Raw genomic sequence first — 17,331 nt, 5'->3', positions numbered from 1 at the left:
CTGTCTTTTTCATCTATAACACTGAACTAAGCATCACCCTAATTAAGCACTGTGGAAGTTTTAGGTGGAATTTGTCAGCATAAGCCTCATGAGAAGAAAGAAGTAAATCTAGAGCAGAAGCAGTATGCAATTGATGTTGTAACTGTGCAACTTTGTCCCTCCAAAACCATAAAAATAGCAAAGAGAGCATTTCAATAGATCTGATGACTTTATAAAGCCACTTCTATCACTCCTCTCTCTTTATCTGTGTACACAGGGAGGATGGGAGGGGAAGAACTATCCAAACAGGGTCACGTTAGTACAGCAGCAGCAGAATTAGAAAAAGCAAAGTGTTCATCTAACCCATGGTTTGTTTTATACTTACTGTCTGTTTTTCTATCAGATTCCAGGCCAGAATCAAACTGCACAGTTTTAAGGAAACACACAGCTAAAGCACACTCCACTTCCTAGGGATTGACTGCAAAGAAAAACACCTGCCTGTGACGTACCTTCAGACCCATTTCTTCGTTTCGGTACTTCCTGAAATAGTCTGTTCAGGTTCTGGCCTGGATTCTCTGTTGAAAAACAAGTTTGGTAAGAACAAAACAATCAGGGGATGGTTGCTCTGACATCACGGGCTGTGTGACATGAGGAGCTGGCAGCCTGGCCCTGAGCTCTCCTGGCCCCTCGGGCCCCTGAGCAGGAGGAACTGGCCACTTGGGAAGAAGCAAGGCTGGCTGATTTGTTAATAAAGATTACAGCTATGTTCGGAAAGGAGATTAGACAGATATAAATAAATGTCTAGAGATACCAAAAATGAAGAGGTTAAAGATGGGCAGATAATCCCCTCAAGTACAATCATCAAAAGGAAGAACAGATTATAAATCTAACAGTGTGTGCTTCCAATTAAACAAAATCTAGGAAAACCCTGCCTGTCCTTTCCAATATTTCTTGACTGTAAACAACTTACTTTTCAGTTTCTCTAAATGTAAATCTCAGCCTTAAGATGAATCACAATGAAATGCATGTTACTTCTTAAAATCGCTGCCTTAAATATGCAAAGCTGCTTTAAACTGGGATTGTGTTTTAATTACTCATCTCATGCATCACCTACCCTATTTTGTCAGAACACTTTGGGGAAAAAACATAATCACACAAGACACAACATAAGCCTGGTCTCAGTAAATAACCTCACATAAAAACCCCCAAGTATTTCTGAGGGCTGATACCCCGAGTAGCTGCTGACCCTTTTTGCTCCGTGTTCAGCTGTGGCACGGAGGGGTTGGGAAATGAGGGCTGTGAGTGTCCCTGCTGCTCCCTCCTGCTGACAGGCACCAGCCAGTGGCTAAAAAAAGCATAAGCAGAGATACGAACCTGCCTGAGTGCTGCAAAGCAGGGCTGGAGGGCTGAACCTGCTGCACCTGGCACCTGAACCTGGGTGGGAGCAGCAGCAGCAGCAGCAGCACACAACAGCCCCGGATGGAGAAGCTCCTGGTTTGGAATGTTTGGAGCTAAGAGGAGCAGGGGGCTGGGGAGCTCTTACCTCTTTGTCTGCCCTGGATGCTGCGAAGAGCCAGGATGTTCTGCTCGTCCGACAGGAACTGCTTCATCTTATGAAATGGCTCCTTGCCTCTCACAGTCAGTTTATTCCATGGCTTAGGCCGGGCCAGGATCTCACTCACAGACCCTTGCGACAGTCCCAACACATAATGTCCAAATATCCGCTGGCCAATATTGTGCTTGATCAACTGCTCTTTCACCTGACGTGCAATTTCGGCCGTGTCTATCTCCTCTCCTTCAGAGATGCTCCCAGCACTTTCTGACTGGCTGGGAGACGGGGCCATGCCATTTACATCCGGGCTTTGTTGTAATGGACTTTGGGAAGATATGGAGTTTGTGCTGTATGGACCTGTTGGAAAAATCATGCTTGTGCTTCCTGCTTCCTGCATTGCCTTGGAGTAGAAGGACTGCATTAGCTGTCGCTGGAGGAGAGAGTTTAGTGCAAATTTTCCTGTGGAGGCCAGGGGTAAGCTGGGGCTCGCCAGGGATGAGCTGAAAAAGTCTTGACTTAAACCCGTTGGTGAGAACTGGTGTGTACCATTAGTATTGGAAGCCTGCTCCCCCGCGTTGCGGAGCAACTGGGAAGGAGGGGAGGCCGGCAAGGTTGCAGGACGCTGACTCTCAGGCTGGTCTTTCCCTTTTCTCCTGGCTGACCCTACAAGGAAGGTCAAACATAATGCATTATGGGGGGTCAAAGAGGGAAAAACCAAGATAAAAAAAAAAATGCAAAGTTTGCCCCGCAAAGGGAAAAAAAAATAAAGTGCAGATTGACATGGGCCAATGGAGTGGCGGTGGGAGTTTTGGTTTGGTTTGGTTTTGGTTTGTTTTCATTTGTTGGGTTTTGGTAGGTTTTTTGTTTTTTTTTTAGTTTTTATTTTAAATTTTTTTTTCCATGATTGGAAATTTTTAAGCCAAACAAGGCCCCCAAAACAAACAACATGCATTTCATGTTTGCACCTTTCTTGTATGTTGCAGCCTGGAGAATCCCCCTTACAGACATTAACACTAGAACAGTTACATGAAGTGCAGTGATACAGTTAAATAAATGCAGTTACAGACAGCAAGTCTCTCTGATGTCTCTCATTCAAGATACGACTCATTGGACCTGACTGAACCCAAATGCAGCAAACATTTACATTTTGGAACAAACCAATTTGAATAAAGGAATAACCATTAGGTGGATGCACCAAGATCTCTCAGTTTAAAGTCGGAAAACACTTCAGAATTCAGTAATCCCAGGGCCAGTGGCAACTTTTAACTTTCTTCCAGCTGCAAAAACCATCGTTCAAGAATCTGGAAATTCCATGACTTGCCATTTAAAAAAATGTGCACACAAGATGTCAAAGCCCACGTTAGGCAAGCCAAACAGCAAACACACTTCGCTGGAAAGAAAGGATTTTGCTTTCCCAAGCTGACCTGCTGGTGGTATATCCAAGTGTATCAGACAGGAAGACTGTGCTCTACATGCAAACACTTTGCATAACACTGTGTGTGTGGGAAAGAGATGGATTCGTTCCCAAAACAGAAGACAGCCTCAAACACTGGTACAGCCTGTAATGCCTCTTCCTTCACCTTTATAGACTCTCTACCTTCTACTCCATCATCCAGCCTATAAAACTACACAAATCCAACGTCACTCAGCGCTCCTGTCGCTTCTCAATCCTCCTGCCATGCATTAGCTCAGACACTCAGCTCTCACTCAGCCCTCCCTCCCATCACAGGACAGCAGAGGCATCAGAGGAGCCAAAATTTGTGTGGACCTACCGCTCAGGTCGCTGTTGGTGATGCGCAGCGTGGCGTTCTCCGACTGCAGCGAGCGGTTCTTCTCCAGCAGCAGCACCTCCAGCGGCTTGGATGCATCCTAGAGGAAACCAAAACGGGGGAGGTTTGGTTCTCAAGCCATTGAGAATCTCACTCAGGCACTAAGAAAGGATTTCAGAGGGAAAAATATTTTAAAAAAGCCACCGCAAGTGCTCGACTGGTCTCTGAAGGCAGCGGGGCAGATGGGCAGGAATCACTCCGGGCTCTGGGGTGAGCCATGGAAGAGATTCACTGTTTAATTTTCATTGTAAATCATTCATCAGTTCTGCATTATTTGGGGACATGTAACAGAACGTTTTCATAATCCTGCTTATTTTTAAATGGTCTTGGCATGCTTTCAGTTTAAAAGCTGTAGACTTCTTTTAATCTGATTAAAACAGGAGTTAAGGTTATATTATTCCTTCTAGGTCAACTGACCCAAGCTAAGCATTTCCTTGACATGCTGCGTTTCAGCAGAAACAGTTTGTTCAAAACAACATCAGTCAGAGAAACCTGCTATTCACTCTCCCCTAAATACCTAACCCTCGATCATTAAAAAACCCATTGAAAATTAATCCCAGGACATCGATATTCAGTTTTAGTTTCAGAAACAGGAATTTAATTCATAACCTTTAAACTGAAGTAAGATTAATTTGCTGGCACAGCACAGGTTTCTCAGTACTCCAAGGTTTGTTTTCTTTTGTGAAAAGAAATTTTCAAGGCTAACAAATACTTAAAAATGCTGAAGTCCTTGCACAGTGTGCTGCCCGTACACCACCTCCAGTATCTTTAAATGACTCAACTTCACAACATTCTGGTTTATCTACTCCAGCACAGCTGAAACGTCACTCTGTCCTTGACCACTTAAATGAAATTAACAGGCAAAAAAAAGAGTCCAGTTCAGCTTTTTACATGAGAAAACATCATGGAAAACAACGATAGACCCAGAAGCCTCAACATCAACAGGAAACTGTCGATGTCAACACCAAGGAATTGCAAGACAAAATTCTTGTTAATCAACTGAGTTGCTGAACAAGTAAGAAAACAAAAGTAAGTTCAGTACCTGCGCACCAGAGCTTTCAGATGGTGCAAACTCCATGGATTTCAATATACTGTGGAAAGCAGAAAAAAGAAATTATTTTCTGTTTCTCCTCTTCTTAACAACTCTGCTAATGACTATTAACATTATCATGTCCTGTTCTCCAGCAACACCACAAGTGATGACAACTTTCCTTGCAGTAACACAACCTCCTAATGAATACAGAATAACTCCTCAAACCAGTTATTGGGTAAGAAAATTTTCTCAAGCATCATCTAAATCATTCCATATGCAATCCCACCAGGCCAGTTTACAGCGTAAATTTAAAGGTTAATAAGGATCTAACATTTTAAGCTGTCAGAAACGATATAAATTTATCTGTGAAGCTGGAAGGGAATGACGAAGTTGTAGCAAAGCAACCAAACACGGGAATCACCATCACACTACAGCACTTTATAGGATATACACCAGCTCACCAGCAAGGAAAATATGCACAAATATCTTCCTAACCAAGGCACTACAGGCTAAAAGGCAGTTTTTCACTTTTATAACCCCTTCGTTCTATGGCAAAGGGAAGACAAAATGGGCCAATATTTCTTAAGAAATATGAAGGATCCAAATATTTATAAGTACATTAGGAGAAGAATCTGATAGTCTCATTGTCAGTATTTTATACAAATAGTGAGTGGTCAGAGGATGTCTCCTTTCAGAGGCTTTCAGTTAGAGCTGTGTTGTCTGGCAAACCAGATCCTTACAGGAGTCCAGACTTATTACTGTGCTTTGCTGGATAATTTTTTTTAAAACAGCCTGCTACAGGCAGGACATGAACTTCCTCAGACTGAAGCAATAAATGATTTCAGCTTCTTATTGTACAAAGACAACATTCATTTGGCGAAGAAAAACATATAAACACATATAGATGGTGTTTATACAGCATTTGTCATGTATAAAGCACCAGGAACTCTGTGAGCAGGAACAATCTATTTAATCATGTATTAAACTGTATTAAAAGCTGTGGATCATGTATTAAAGGTTTTGGAATTGCCCCTGGATCCTTGGAAGTGTCCAAGGCCAGGCTGGATGTGGTTTGGAGTAACCTGGGATAGTGAAGGTGTCCCATCTCAAAACATTCAGTGATTCCATGAAATGTGGAAACTGAGAGGAAAAAAAGGGAGAAGTCCAATATTAAAACACAGGAACTAGTTCTGGATGCCATGAGGAGTTAGCCAGGCACCCATTAACTGCCTGCCCCTGTTCCTGCATTCATCCAGAGTTAGATGTGCATTAAGTGACACTCTGGCAATCAGGTCTCTGGGCCATTCAAGATCACTCAAAGTTACAGCAAACACAAGGGAGAAAGTCGATCTGAGAAAGAGACCTCATGTATCTTGCATCTGTGCAGACTCACTGCACACAGGGTTAATCCTGACAGGCCTCCCTGAAATATAGTAATTAATGAAGCCACTTTCATTACATGGCATCACTCAGTGTCACCTCTTGCCTGGCTCTGGGGGAGAGGCATCACCCCACACACAGCACATGAAGTGATGTTGGGAAGACTCTGTGTGGACACAACAGCTCAGCCATGTGCAAAACCAACCCCTTTGTGCTATCAGTGGACTCGTGCCAGCCAAGGGGAGAGGATGTGGACTAAAGCCTCGAGTTCTCAGAGGCATCACTGTGTGACTCAGGTGGCAAATCCCCAAAAGCCAGTGTTTCAAGGGACACTCCTTTGGAGGCACAGCTCTGCATCCCAGGACTCTGACGTGCTGGGGGAGATAAATGCACAGAGACTCACCCACGGAAAACCCCAGCCACTGGCAGGTCACTGTTTCCATGAATTCTGCAGGGAATGGCCTCTGCAGGGACAGCCAGTCCTAATGCACATCCTCATGATGCTCAAATGAGGACACCCATCTGAATCTCAAGCCCAAAATTTGAACAGCAAATTATCACGTGGCAAACGTCCCATGGGAAATCCCATTTCAGTTCAGACCAGCAGTGACCCTCACTTACCACACGTGGCTTTGCCATGTGGAGCAATCCAGCTGCATTCCAAACACCTTCCTTCCTCCTGGATGAGGCTAAACCAGAAAAAGCTGCTCTCTCCCAAAAGGAGCAGATGCGGCTGGTGCCCTGACCACACCGTGCTGCCCCCAGAACCAGGCTAACAATGGTTGGAAGGATAAACTCCTTTATGGTTATATTTGGCTCTCCACACCAAAAATCCGCCTCTAAAGCCCCAATCCTGTCATCCCTCTGCTTGCACAAGTTGCTGCATTTTGGTTCTGAGCACCTCCTGCCAGCTGGGACCTTCAGGAAGGATTCTGGGTCTTGCAGCAGCTGTGCTTCCAATGAGATTGGTGCAGGCAATGTGTATTCAAACCTTGGCTGGAAACCTACTGACCTCTGCCTACCTGGAGGGGATCCTTTGCTAACTGAATTAACTTACTGACAATTTCACAGGTAATTTCCTATATAGTTGAAACACAAAATATACTAAAAATGAAGCTGATGGCACCTCTAATTGTCCTAAGAGGAATATTCACTCCAGCGGTTCATTTTTAAAAGAATGTAAAAGTTAAACATGTCAAAAACGACTCTCCAAATGTGTCACAAAAGACACATTCTCCTCAGGAATATGAGGAAGCACAGCGTCTCTTCTTTGGATTCCAGGAATATCTTTGCCCATGAGATCTTGACTCAATCTGTGGCTCCAAGATCAGTTACCTGCTTTTTAAAGGAACGATCTTGTGACTTAAATCTGCACATCTAAGAAGACTTGAAAGATCTGACTGTAAAGCGAGGAGTGCATTGGGACAGCTCCACTCTCTGTTCGTCTGATCCCGACTGCAAAGGCAGCAGGGTCAGCGCTGTCCTGCTACTCGAGAGGGAACTGAGAGCACACACAGAGCTCTCAGATCTCAAAAATAGCTTTAGAAGCCATTGGGCACAAAAGCCAAGGCAGAAAGTGAAGAATCCTGCCATGCCACATCTTGACGTGGGCCCACCGAAGTTCCTCCCAGAGTCAGAAGTTGGCTAATATTGAGACACCTCAGCCTCTAACATCCCAGGAAGGATTAAGGAAAATACATCAGTTCCAAAACACCTAAAAAAAATTCTCTTCCTGCCTTACTGACAAGATCTCTTCTGTCTGGCTGCAGATGTTATGGAGCAGTTCATTTCTGTCAGTGTTTCAGGGCACAAGGATTCAATGTGAGGGCTCCAGATTTACAGCAACAGACTTCTCCCAGTCTCATTTACAGCAAGTCTCACTTGAGATCACACTGGCACTGCCAGGGGATGCACATTCAGCCCTCAGCACACCTTTAGGATTAGCTGGAGCAAGGGAATGGTGTGAAGCAGTCGTTTGGAGGATGCAGCATGGCAAACATCCTCAGACCATCCCACAGGATGGTGATGCACCCCAGGGCCCTTACAAGCCAGTTATCAATCCACAAATTAGGGATATAAAAGCTGGAACAGCTGGGAAAACAAGGTTAATTTACTGGCACCCAAGCAGGGCCACTTCCAGGAGAGCCTCCCATTAATTTCACTGCAGGCTCATCCTGAGAAGAAGCACCATATGAAGCCTCCTGTGTCACAGCTTCTCTCATCTGCTTTTCCCTCCCTGACCTCATGTAAGTCAGTGTTGTAAAAAAAAAAATTAAAATATTGGTATAATCACCAGGAATACAGGGTTATATTTAAAGTACAAATGCAAAGTAAGCTTAAATGAGTATATTCAATGAGTATATTGGGTTCTTGGTACTTTACGTGTGGCTTTAAAGTCCTGGTCCTGTTGTATTAAACCTTTGTAAAAACCAGGTAGGATCCAAAATTCATTTGTTGTTTCAGCACATTTACATTTAATATTTAATACAAGAATCTGGAAGGCTGTGGCCTTATTCTCATTCACTGCTTTACATATGAGGACATAAACTGGCTAAAACCTGAGGCTGTTCCTCTAACTCAGGAGAGGACATGGATGCATTTACCCCCAATCACTAAATGATGATGCTATTTTGAGCCCAGGTAATAATTAGGTAAATTTACCAAAGAAATGGTCAATTCATTTAATTTAAGTGAAAATTATACCCCTGCATCAGGGTGTGCTGCAGCTGGTGGTGAACCAGAACCTCAGCCAGCGTGGCTTGAATAAATCAGCACCAGGGGCTGGGCAGTTGTGGGGCTTGCAAATCCAAATCTGCTTCCCATATTCTCCAGGGACGTGTAAACAAAAGCACATGACTACCAGCCTCATCTGAAATACCTCATTAAACCAGGGAATGGGTTATTTCAGCCTTTTTAAAACACACACACACAGAAATGCCAGAATGATGAAAGAAGAGATGGGAGTTTCTCGCAGTTATTTAAACCTTGACACTAAACATATTTCCAGTCAGAAAAGTTCTCTTCTGAACCTGACAGCTTATCTTGTTATAGTTTAAAATGAGGCTCTTTTAAGTCTCTTAAGAAAATCCCTTGAAATAGGAAGGGGCTGTTTGTGGCTTTAGTTTAAAACCACAATATATTAGCAAAAATATAGAGTGAAACAAGCCCAGCATCAAACTGGTAAGTGCTGAACACTGGCAGGTAAGAGCAGAGAAAAGGTACCATGGCCAAAGGCCCTGCATGACATTTCTGGTCCACATTACCCTCAGCTGTTGGATGGAGATTTTTTAAGACCGGTCCACCTAAAACACCACAGATTTTGAAACTTTTTACCCTTTGTGGACAACAGTTTTAGTGGCTTTTCTTCATGGACACGTGTTTTATTTGCTATTGTGATCCTCTGCTGCAAGAAAAACGAGCAGTCTCAGATATAGCAGTTCCACTGGTTCTGGATGCAATTTCTGCCAATATTCCCAATTTCCTCGTCTTTGTGGTTTTGACTGAATTCTTTATTGTTCCAAGAACACAGATTTGTGGCTTCATTTAACAAGCACTGTTCAACCAGAGTTTGTGAAAAAATTATGTAAGCATTTAACACTTACTTTAATTCTTTCTTAACCTCTTCATAATCAGCCTGTCCTTTCAGTTTTTCTTCCAGTTGCTTTAAAAGAGAGAACACGGATTTAATTATTTACATTGTTGGTTTTTTTTTTCTGCAGGCTTTGAAAATCATCTTCAAATTATTCCATATATACAGCAGCGCACAAGTGAGGGTTAATGACTCATACCTAATTTACATATATTAGAAAACAAACTATAACCAATTAAACGTAAACACAATTATACCTCGCTCATCCTTTGTTTACAGAGTGCCAAGCATGACAGAATTCAGTGGGTCCCAATTTGGCTGTTTGCAGTGTCACTGCCATGTGCTCAGGGGAGAGAATTGGGGATGAAGGTATTAGAAAAGCGAAAAATAAAAATAGAGCAGCTGAAATTTTCAGGGAGATTGAGTAAACAAGCAGGATGCTTTGGCACATACTGTATTCTTAATAGGACAGTTCTTGATAACCTTATCTACATGATAAAAAGAGCAGACTGAAGGAGCTGCTGTTGACTGCAATGCCTTAGGCTCCTACAGCACCTCGTGCCCAAACAGAACAGCTGCACCAGGAGCTTTTCCAGGCATTACTGACTGCAGGAACTGCTGTGGTTACAGGCCAGGCGGGGAGCACTGGGGCCGCCCCAAAGCAGCTCTGCCCCACCCAGGGCGGCCTCAGTGGCTTCTCCTGGCCGTGAGGATGCTCCAGAGGCTGAGCCAAACCCGCTGCCACGATCCAGAACTCAATGCCACACACTTGGACCTTACCCAGCTCCCACCAAAGGGCTCATCACTACGGGGTAAATGCTTCAGGAGGCCTAAAACATGGTGATACATAATTGATGCCGTTACGTTGCTCGCACAAGGCACCATCCATTTCAATTGTTTCTTTGCTTAGCGCAGGCACACCTGAGCTAGGCAAAGAACAGAACTTACTGGCTTGCAACTTCCATGGATAAATTCAGGCTAGCTCTGCTTCAGTTCATTTTTGGTGTTAAAATTGGCCCAGAATCCCAAAGGTCACGGGAAACAGAAATAACACAAGGACGTATCACCTCAAAGGCAGAGAATGGACTTTGAAAAGGAAAGGAACAGACGACATGAAAAAAAGAAAAATAGGACTTTATGTCCAGGAGAGGCTGTCTTCAGGGGAGAAGGGAATTCAAGAAGGCGATTCAAGGGAATTCAAGATCCTACACCCACTCTGGGCTGCTCGTTGGATGCAGGAGGAGGGCAGTGGAGGGCTGCTGGAAACAATTTTAGCAAAGCTGTTTCAAAGGCAGCCCCACAGAGCAGTGCAGCAGCCCAGCTCTGGGGGAATGGAGGCAGTGCTGGGGCAGGCCAACAAACAGAGCTGGGAACCTGCTCCCTGTGCTGTCTTCCCCAGTAAGTCAGTGTGTGGGTATCACCCATCTCAGAGCTGTACAGATCCCAAAATGATGCAGCACAGCACCCAGAGGACACTGAATCCACGCTTTGAGCCATCTCAGTAATTTCAATGAGGCTTCTTCAGATGCCAGCAGCAGCATGGTGTGGCTTTGTGGGACCTCCAGCTATCCTGCCATGTTTTCAAGGATTTCCTACCCAGCCCTCAGCAGCTCTGACACTGCTGACATTTCTGCCTTGCCATTAGCATGGATATTAAGGAGCAGTGACAAAGTGGACCCACGTTATCAATTCCACAGCCCTCTCCAGGTGCTGTTCCTGCTGTTTGACACCACAGCCCAGCATCCTCAGCACTGCTGACAAGAGGAATCTCCCTGCAGGAGCAGCCAGGCCCTGCTCAAGGAGCAGCTCTTAATGGATCACAGGAACTGCTGCTCAGTGTGGAATTTGCACTCTCTGGGACACTGATGAAATGAGTGGCCTCTTAAAAAGGTCTCGTGCCCCAGCGTTGTCATCAGTGGCTTGTGCAGTCATTTTGGTTGTGTTAAAAAGAAAAATGAAGTGTCTGTTTTAGCTACAACAATTTTTTTTTAACCTGGAATAAATACAGGGCAGGTTTTAGTAGTTTTTTTTCCTTACCAAATCCCAGTTATTGTCTGGAACCATAGGAAGCACTGACTTTGCCTTGGATAGCAGACATAGTGCTTCAGGTGTTTAGATCTAATTAGAAAAATCCTGGTTGATGTGACCGGGAAAATCCTACAAATATTAAAGACGTTGGAGGTTTTGATGATTTATAATACATTCTGAAACCTCATTATGGGAATGTACTATGTAGTCCCAGGGCCTGAGCTCTCCCATTTTGAGGAGGGTGAGCTGCAGCAGACCAGGAGTTCAGGCAGCTTTTCAAGCTGCAGCTCACCACTGAGCAGAACAGAGTGACTTCAACAAGGCACCCAGGTGGAATTTTCAGTGCATCAGGTCGGGCTGGAGAGGGATCTTTAAATGAAGCCAGTGAGCCAGAGAGCCCTTGGTACTGGGAGGAGACTCAGCATCACAGCTGAGAGTTTTCCAAGTGGTCACAGGCAGTGGAGCACCTGCCAAACCCCAAGATATCCTTCTGCTCTCCTTGGTCTTGGCACTTTGTCCTTCTGTCTCTGTTTGGTGCTCCAAAAATTCACTGCAATTCACCCTTTCCTTAACTTTGTGACTTGTAATATTTTGGGCCTAGAGCAGGGGAGCTTTTACAGCAGGAATAACTGGCAATTTATACCAGTTTTCAGTATAAAAAGGGCCAGAAGTAATTTAAAACAAACAGTACCCTGAATTAATAAGTTAGTTACTTATGCAAGAGTATGTTAAGAAAACAGCCTTTTGTAGAAACAGATATAAACCAGAGAAAAGCTAATGACTCCCATTTTAATGCAGTGTGTATTAAATGTAATTCTGTGCAGGGAAGTGCCATACCCTGGCAGAGTATTTCTGGAAAATTTAGGTACAAAACACAGGTAGAAAAATAAAGGGGGGAAAAAAAGAGATATTGACAAAATGCAGCTGTTTTGAACTTCCAGGTAGTTGTGTGCTGCTACAGCAGTCTGACAACCAGCAATATTTTACTTTGGATCGTACAAAAAACACACACATCCATCATTCCCAAGTACCTAATATAGAGATTGTTGCCATGGAAAATGTGCACCTAAACATCTACTTTACTAAACAATATAAACTAACAACTGAGGATGCAGTGCCTGTGTAGAAACAGAGCATTTAGGCACTTGGCATCTTCCCAGTCAATGACTGTTTTAAAATGTATTAGTATGGTAATTGTCTCCAAGAACCCTGTAAAATGCACAGAACACAGGATAACAAAGGTTCAAGCTGTGAGACAATCTGGAGGAACTAATATCTTGCACTAAATATCAACCTGGTTAATTCAGACAAAATATATTCCAGTGACCTCCAACGCACAAAAATGCAGGAGCCAGAGGGCAGAAGGAATGGACTGGTGGCTTTTCTGCACATCAGATTTGCAAATATGCCAAGTTAAAGAACCGCCCTGCATCTGTGGTGTGAATGAACCCATGTCAGAGCATGCAGACATTGGGTCCCTTCTCGTGTTACTTAGCAAATACAACCACTGCTGTATTATTAACTGAGGTGGCACAGGTAAACAGCAGGGGCTGTATGGAGGGGCTTAAAACATTTAAATAACTATTAGATGGACACTGGTGTTCAGTTTAGAGTGATCAACTCACGTTACTGAATTTTAACTGGGGAGCAGGGATGTTCTAGCAGCCAGCCACAAAGGGTTAATACAATTAGAGTGAGAAAACTCTTGTTACTAGAGGACATGTTTTGATTATTAGATCAGATGAAGATAAAGAAGCAATAATTTTGGAAGTATTTCTGTATTGTTTCATTAAGTCATAGAGTATTAAACAATTCCCCCAAGATACAGGTTGAGAACATTGCTTTAATTTGTGAAACTGTGAGTTGTTTTTTTTTTTGTGGAGGCAACCATTAAAACCTCTGTTATTTCAGCAGCAATTCCTCCATAATCAAACAGGAGATCAGCACATCATCACTGAGATTTGGTGCTCTGTACAACATGTGCCTGGCACAGCCTTTCCCAGCACTTTGGGGTGAAAGTAAGAATGGAAATATCTTTACAGTCGCAACAAATAAGGTTAAAGAGGGTTGAAATGACTAAAATGTTATCAATAGAGGCACTACATCAGACACTATCAACAGAAAGCTAAATACAGAGCATTAGCCAGGCAAGGCTATGAGAAAATGGAAGGAGATTACTGAAATGGAAATCAAAGACTTGCTCTGTCATTTCTGTGATCCTACTCCCTTTGAAGTTAATGGCTAAACTAATACTGACCTCACCAGGAACATGCTTTATTCCAAGAAAATCTGTCAAGTGCAAGGACTCAAGATATTTTCTATCAGGCTTTATGAAAAAAGTAAAATAAAAAAATTCCCCGAACATGGGTGTAGCCAGCAGAATGTGTCCCTCAAAACCAGGGCAGCTCTTTTCTCCCTCAATAAAAGTGGTGCCCACATGGTGACAGGTGGGCAGAGATTGAGCCTGTCAATGGAGTTACATAATAAGTGTCCTTTGCTCCACCGAATTTTCATAAAAATTGTGCAAAGCTGGCTTAAAACATGCAGAAAACACTGACTGCAACACTTCAGCCTTCACTCCTAACAGGTCCCTCTCCATGTGAATTATGCTCCACCACAGCAAAACCAGTAACTGTTAAAAAATGTCAGAATTAGAGCAATTTGTAAGAGTTTCAATTGAACATTAAATCATCCTGATAGAGCAAAGCTGCCCACGCCACAGTCAGAGCTGAGTGGGAACTATCAGCCTCCTGCTCTCAGAAAACTCTCAGACTATCAAACCTGCAGAACTACCAAGTCTTTAATGGAATAGATAAATTTATCTTGTTTACACTTCGGAGCTCATAGATGGTGGAACAATGAAGGAGACCAGAGTTACAGGAAACTGATTCATACCCCACGTCAGGAAACATTTTTCATGCTCACTCAGAGATCAGAACTGTGTGGGCTCAGCACAGGGAAAGTGAAACTGCCCAAGAGAGAGGTAAAAGGGTCATTCAGAGGGTTCTTAGCTCTTCCTTCTGGTTCTGGTGCAGTGCTGCTCCTATACAAATGAGTATAGGGCTGGACTGCTGATTATTAATGGGAACTATTGTGCAGCAAATACACAGTTAAAAATAATGAAATGGTTATTGAAGCTAAAAGCCTTCTCCATGTCCTGATTTTGCTTGTTTCTATGCCCTAAATGGTACACTTCCCATTTCCAGTGGAGAGAACTGGAGGGGGTAGCAGGCAAATTGAAAGATAAACCAATTCTTGCAAACCTTCAATATGTATAACTGGAATGGGAATTGAAAGTTTGAAAATCTAAGAGGGATTTCCTGTGCCTTTTCAGTTCCACTGTTCCATTACATATCCATGGCCAATGTATGTTGGGGTTTGGTGGTGATTTTAATCCTAAAGGTAGCCTTTAACATTTCAAACCAGTGAGGATTAGGCCATTTAGAACTAAAAAAACCTGATCCCTTAGAAAACAATGTATCAGGGGGGTGGAATAGGATGGATTTGAAGGTCCCTTCTAACTCAAATCACTCTGTGATTCCTTGAATGCCACAGAACCGCAGGAAACTCACACAGCAAACCCCAATATCATCATGTCTGAGCCATCCTTCAGACAGAACTGAGCCTTACTTTGAGTGTGCTGTTCTTGGCTGTCAGCTGCTGCTCCAGCTGGGAGATTTGGCTGCTGGAATTCTCCCTCAGCTTGGTGAGGCTGCCCTGGAGTCTCTGGACATCCTCCACGAGCTGGGCGATCTCGCGCTCCTTGGCAGCCAGCTCCACTTCCAGGCTGGAGCGTGTCAGCACCTCGATGGCCTGCTCCTGCAGGGAAAGGAGGATTAGACCACAAAAAACAGGAAGGAAAAGGCAACAACCCCGAATTCAGGGTAGTCTGGCAAGGAGCAAACACGGCATTGGGTGGGCACAAGAGGCAGACGATTCCTAAATCTGGGATTCCTGACATTGGGAATCTGGGAGATGAACTTCCCCCAGCCCAGGACAGCTCTCTGGGAACACAGGGAGAACAGAGGGAATAAATTTCCCTATTTCATTAGTGCACTGGAAAGATGCAGCCGTGAAAGTCAAAGGATTCTATTTAGATCTATTTATTATTAATAGCCCAAATGCTTTGACAACTATGAAAATCTCTGCTTACAAAATACTAATCAGATAAAATATTCCGAAGTAATGGAGCAGAATTTCTTAATCAGGAACGGCAGAGCCATGTGCCTGTGGCTCTCTGCATGCACACTGCACGTTTCAGGCAAAATTGTCAAAAATTGCCCCAAACTGCTACTTCCAACGAACTTGCTCCTTGCATGAAAATTGTTCATGTTAACAATTATTGCAAACATCCCTCCACAGGGAAGAAGGGAGATGTGACATCTCTAAGACAAGGCCATTCTGCCTTTGGTCACCACTTTCAGAAATTCCGTTTCCTAAATCTTCCTTCTTCCAGTTTCCCACGGCTGTAAAATCTGTCCTCAAGTCTGGAACTTCTCTCTGGACTGACTTCCTGGGAGGACAAGGAATCAGAGAGGACAGAGATGTCCAGAAGAAGGCAGATCAATTCAGGGAAGATATCAGAGACTAACTGCACCACCTCTGTCTCCTTCTGTGCTGGGAGATTCCAGCTGTGATGCACGGGGAGCTCTGAGCCTCCTCCACGGGGAATGTGAGGAAAGCCTTGTGCCCACGTTGGGGACACTGGGCAGCCCAAGGAGGGGCACACATTCCATCACAGAGCCCAAGAGAAAGGTTAATGGTGAGAAGTTAATGGCTGTTCCTCAGAAGCACCAGTGAAGGAGGAGAGAATCCATTCAGCAAGAGGGAGATGAAGACGGTGAGCCCTAAACCAAAGATCTGTGGTGCAAGAGCTGAGAATTCACCCAGCGACACCCTGACAATGGAAGATGACACTGCAGCAGATGGAAATACACTCCACAGCTCCTTGCTGGGAATACAGGAACCACAAAATCCCCTTTTCCATATCTCCTGAACGTTCAGCTTGATTCTCAGTGACTACACCCCGCTGCACTCCCAGAAAGCTGCATGTACTAACAGCAGTTAACAACGCTCTCCTATTACACTGAATTACACTTTTAACTTGAAAAAACCTCTAATTTGCTTGCATGAAACATCACAAGTTGTATAATCATCTGCTGCTTGTGCCTATTGAGACTAGAACGTGGAGTCTGAAATAAGATAGATAATGATCATTTTCATCCTGCAGTAGTTGTCATATTAAATATAAATGAAGTGCAGAAGTACTATTAAATACAAGAAAGACCTAATGTTAAAATAATGATAAGACTAGGACACGAGATAGGAAGAGGCAGGTAATTCAGAGTTACAAGTGATATTCAGGCTTTTTATTTTTTGTTTTGCAGCCTACTTGTCTATCTTTTGACTTCTCTGAGAAAATACTGGGTTGTATTAATAGACAACTAAACAGATCTGGAGGACTTATGGTTTGTTACTTGTTCTCTGCAAATGATTTTTAAAGGCAGCCATGTGTTCCTCTGCTATCAGTGTCAAGCACATATAAGGGCTTGCAAGAGAAAAAAAAAGCAATGATTTCTTTTGTTTCTTAAATCTGCCGCTTAGAAGTAGACTAAATTTCACTTAATTGCATATTTACATTTAAATACTCCTATTTCTCCTCTGGCAAACAAAAATCAAAATGATCTGGCTGCTCATCTGTGATACCTGCTCACCCAGGGCCAGCTGGAGCCCTGTAAGAGCCCCCTGTGCCTGCAGGTCCCATCAGCAGCCTTGGCTTTATTCAGAACCACACAGAGCAGGCAACAAGCAGGAGTGCAGGGTATCTTCTCCATCTCCCAAGGATTTATAGGTGTAATTCTCAGTTTAGATACCCCAGTGAGAACTGGGGTGGTACCAAATGTATTTCCAGCTCCTCTGAGAGGAGAGGCAGAGCAGGCAG

General features: G+C 43.6%; 1 protein-coding gene across 7 annotated transcripts in view; it reads right to left on the bottom strand.

The window, feature by feature from the left end:
- The window catches only part of CUX1 (cut like homeobox 1), a 274,071-nt gene that overhangs the window by 70,431 nt on the left and 186,309 nt on the right, over positions 1–17,331 (bottom strand). For 4 of the 7 annotated variants that reach the window (XM_066333199.1, XM_066333200.1, XM_066333203.1 and 1 more), the window contains exons 11-16: positions 15,021–15,209; positions 9,376–9,434; positions 4,403–4,451; positions 3,304–3,400; positions 1,523–2,194; positions 489–554 (exon numbers count right to left, since the gene is read on the bottom strand). In XM_066333199.1, the coding sequence (XP_066189296.1) occupies positions 489–554; positions 1,523–2,194; positions 3,304–3,400; positions 4,403–4,451; positions 9,376–9,434; positions 15,021–15,209 (1,132 nt within the window). The remainder of the gene's footprint in view (positions 1–488; positions 555–1,522; positions 2,195–3,303; positions 3,401–4,402; positions 4,452–9,375; positions 9,435–15,020; positions 15,210–17,331) is intronic. The other 3 variants (XM_066333202.1, XM_066333201.1, XM_066333204.1) reach the window with 3 other exon arrangements.

Source organism: Sylvia atricapilla, chromosome 20, assembly GCF_009819655.1.
Source record: "Sylvia atricapilla isolate bSylAtr1 chromosome 20, bSylAtr1.pri, whole genome shotgun sequence".
NCBI classification, from domain to species: Eukaryota; Metazoa; Chordata; class Aves; order Passeriformes; family Sylviidae; genus Sylvia; species Sylvia atricapilla.
The sequence above is the reverse complement of the archived record's forward strand: the minus strand, read 5'-3'. Positions and strand labels throughout refer to the sequence as shown.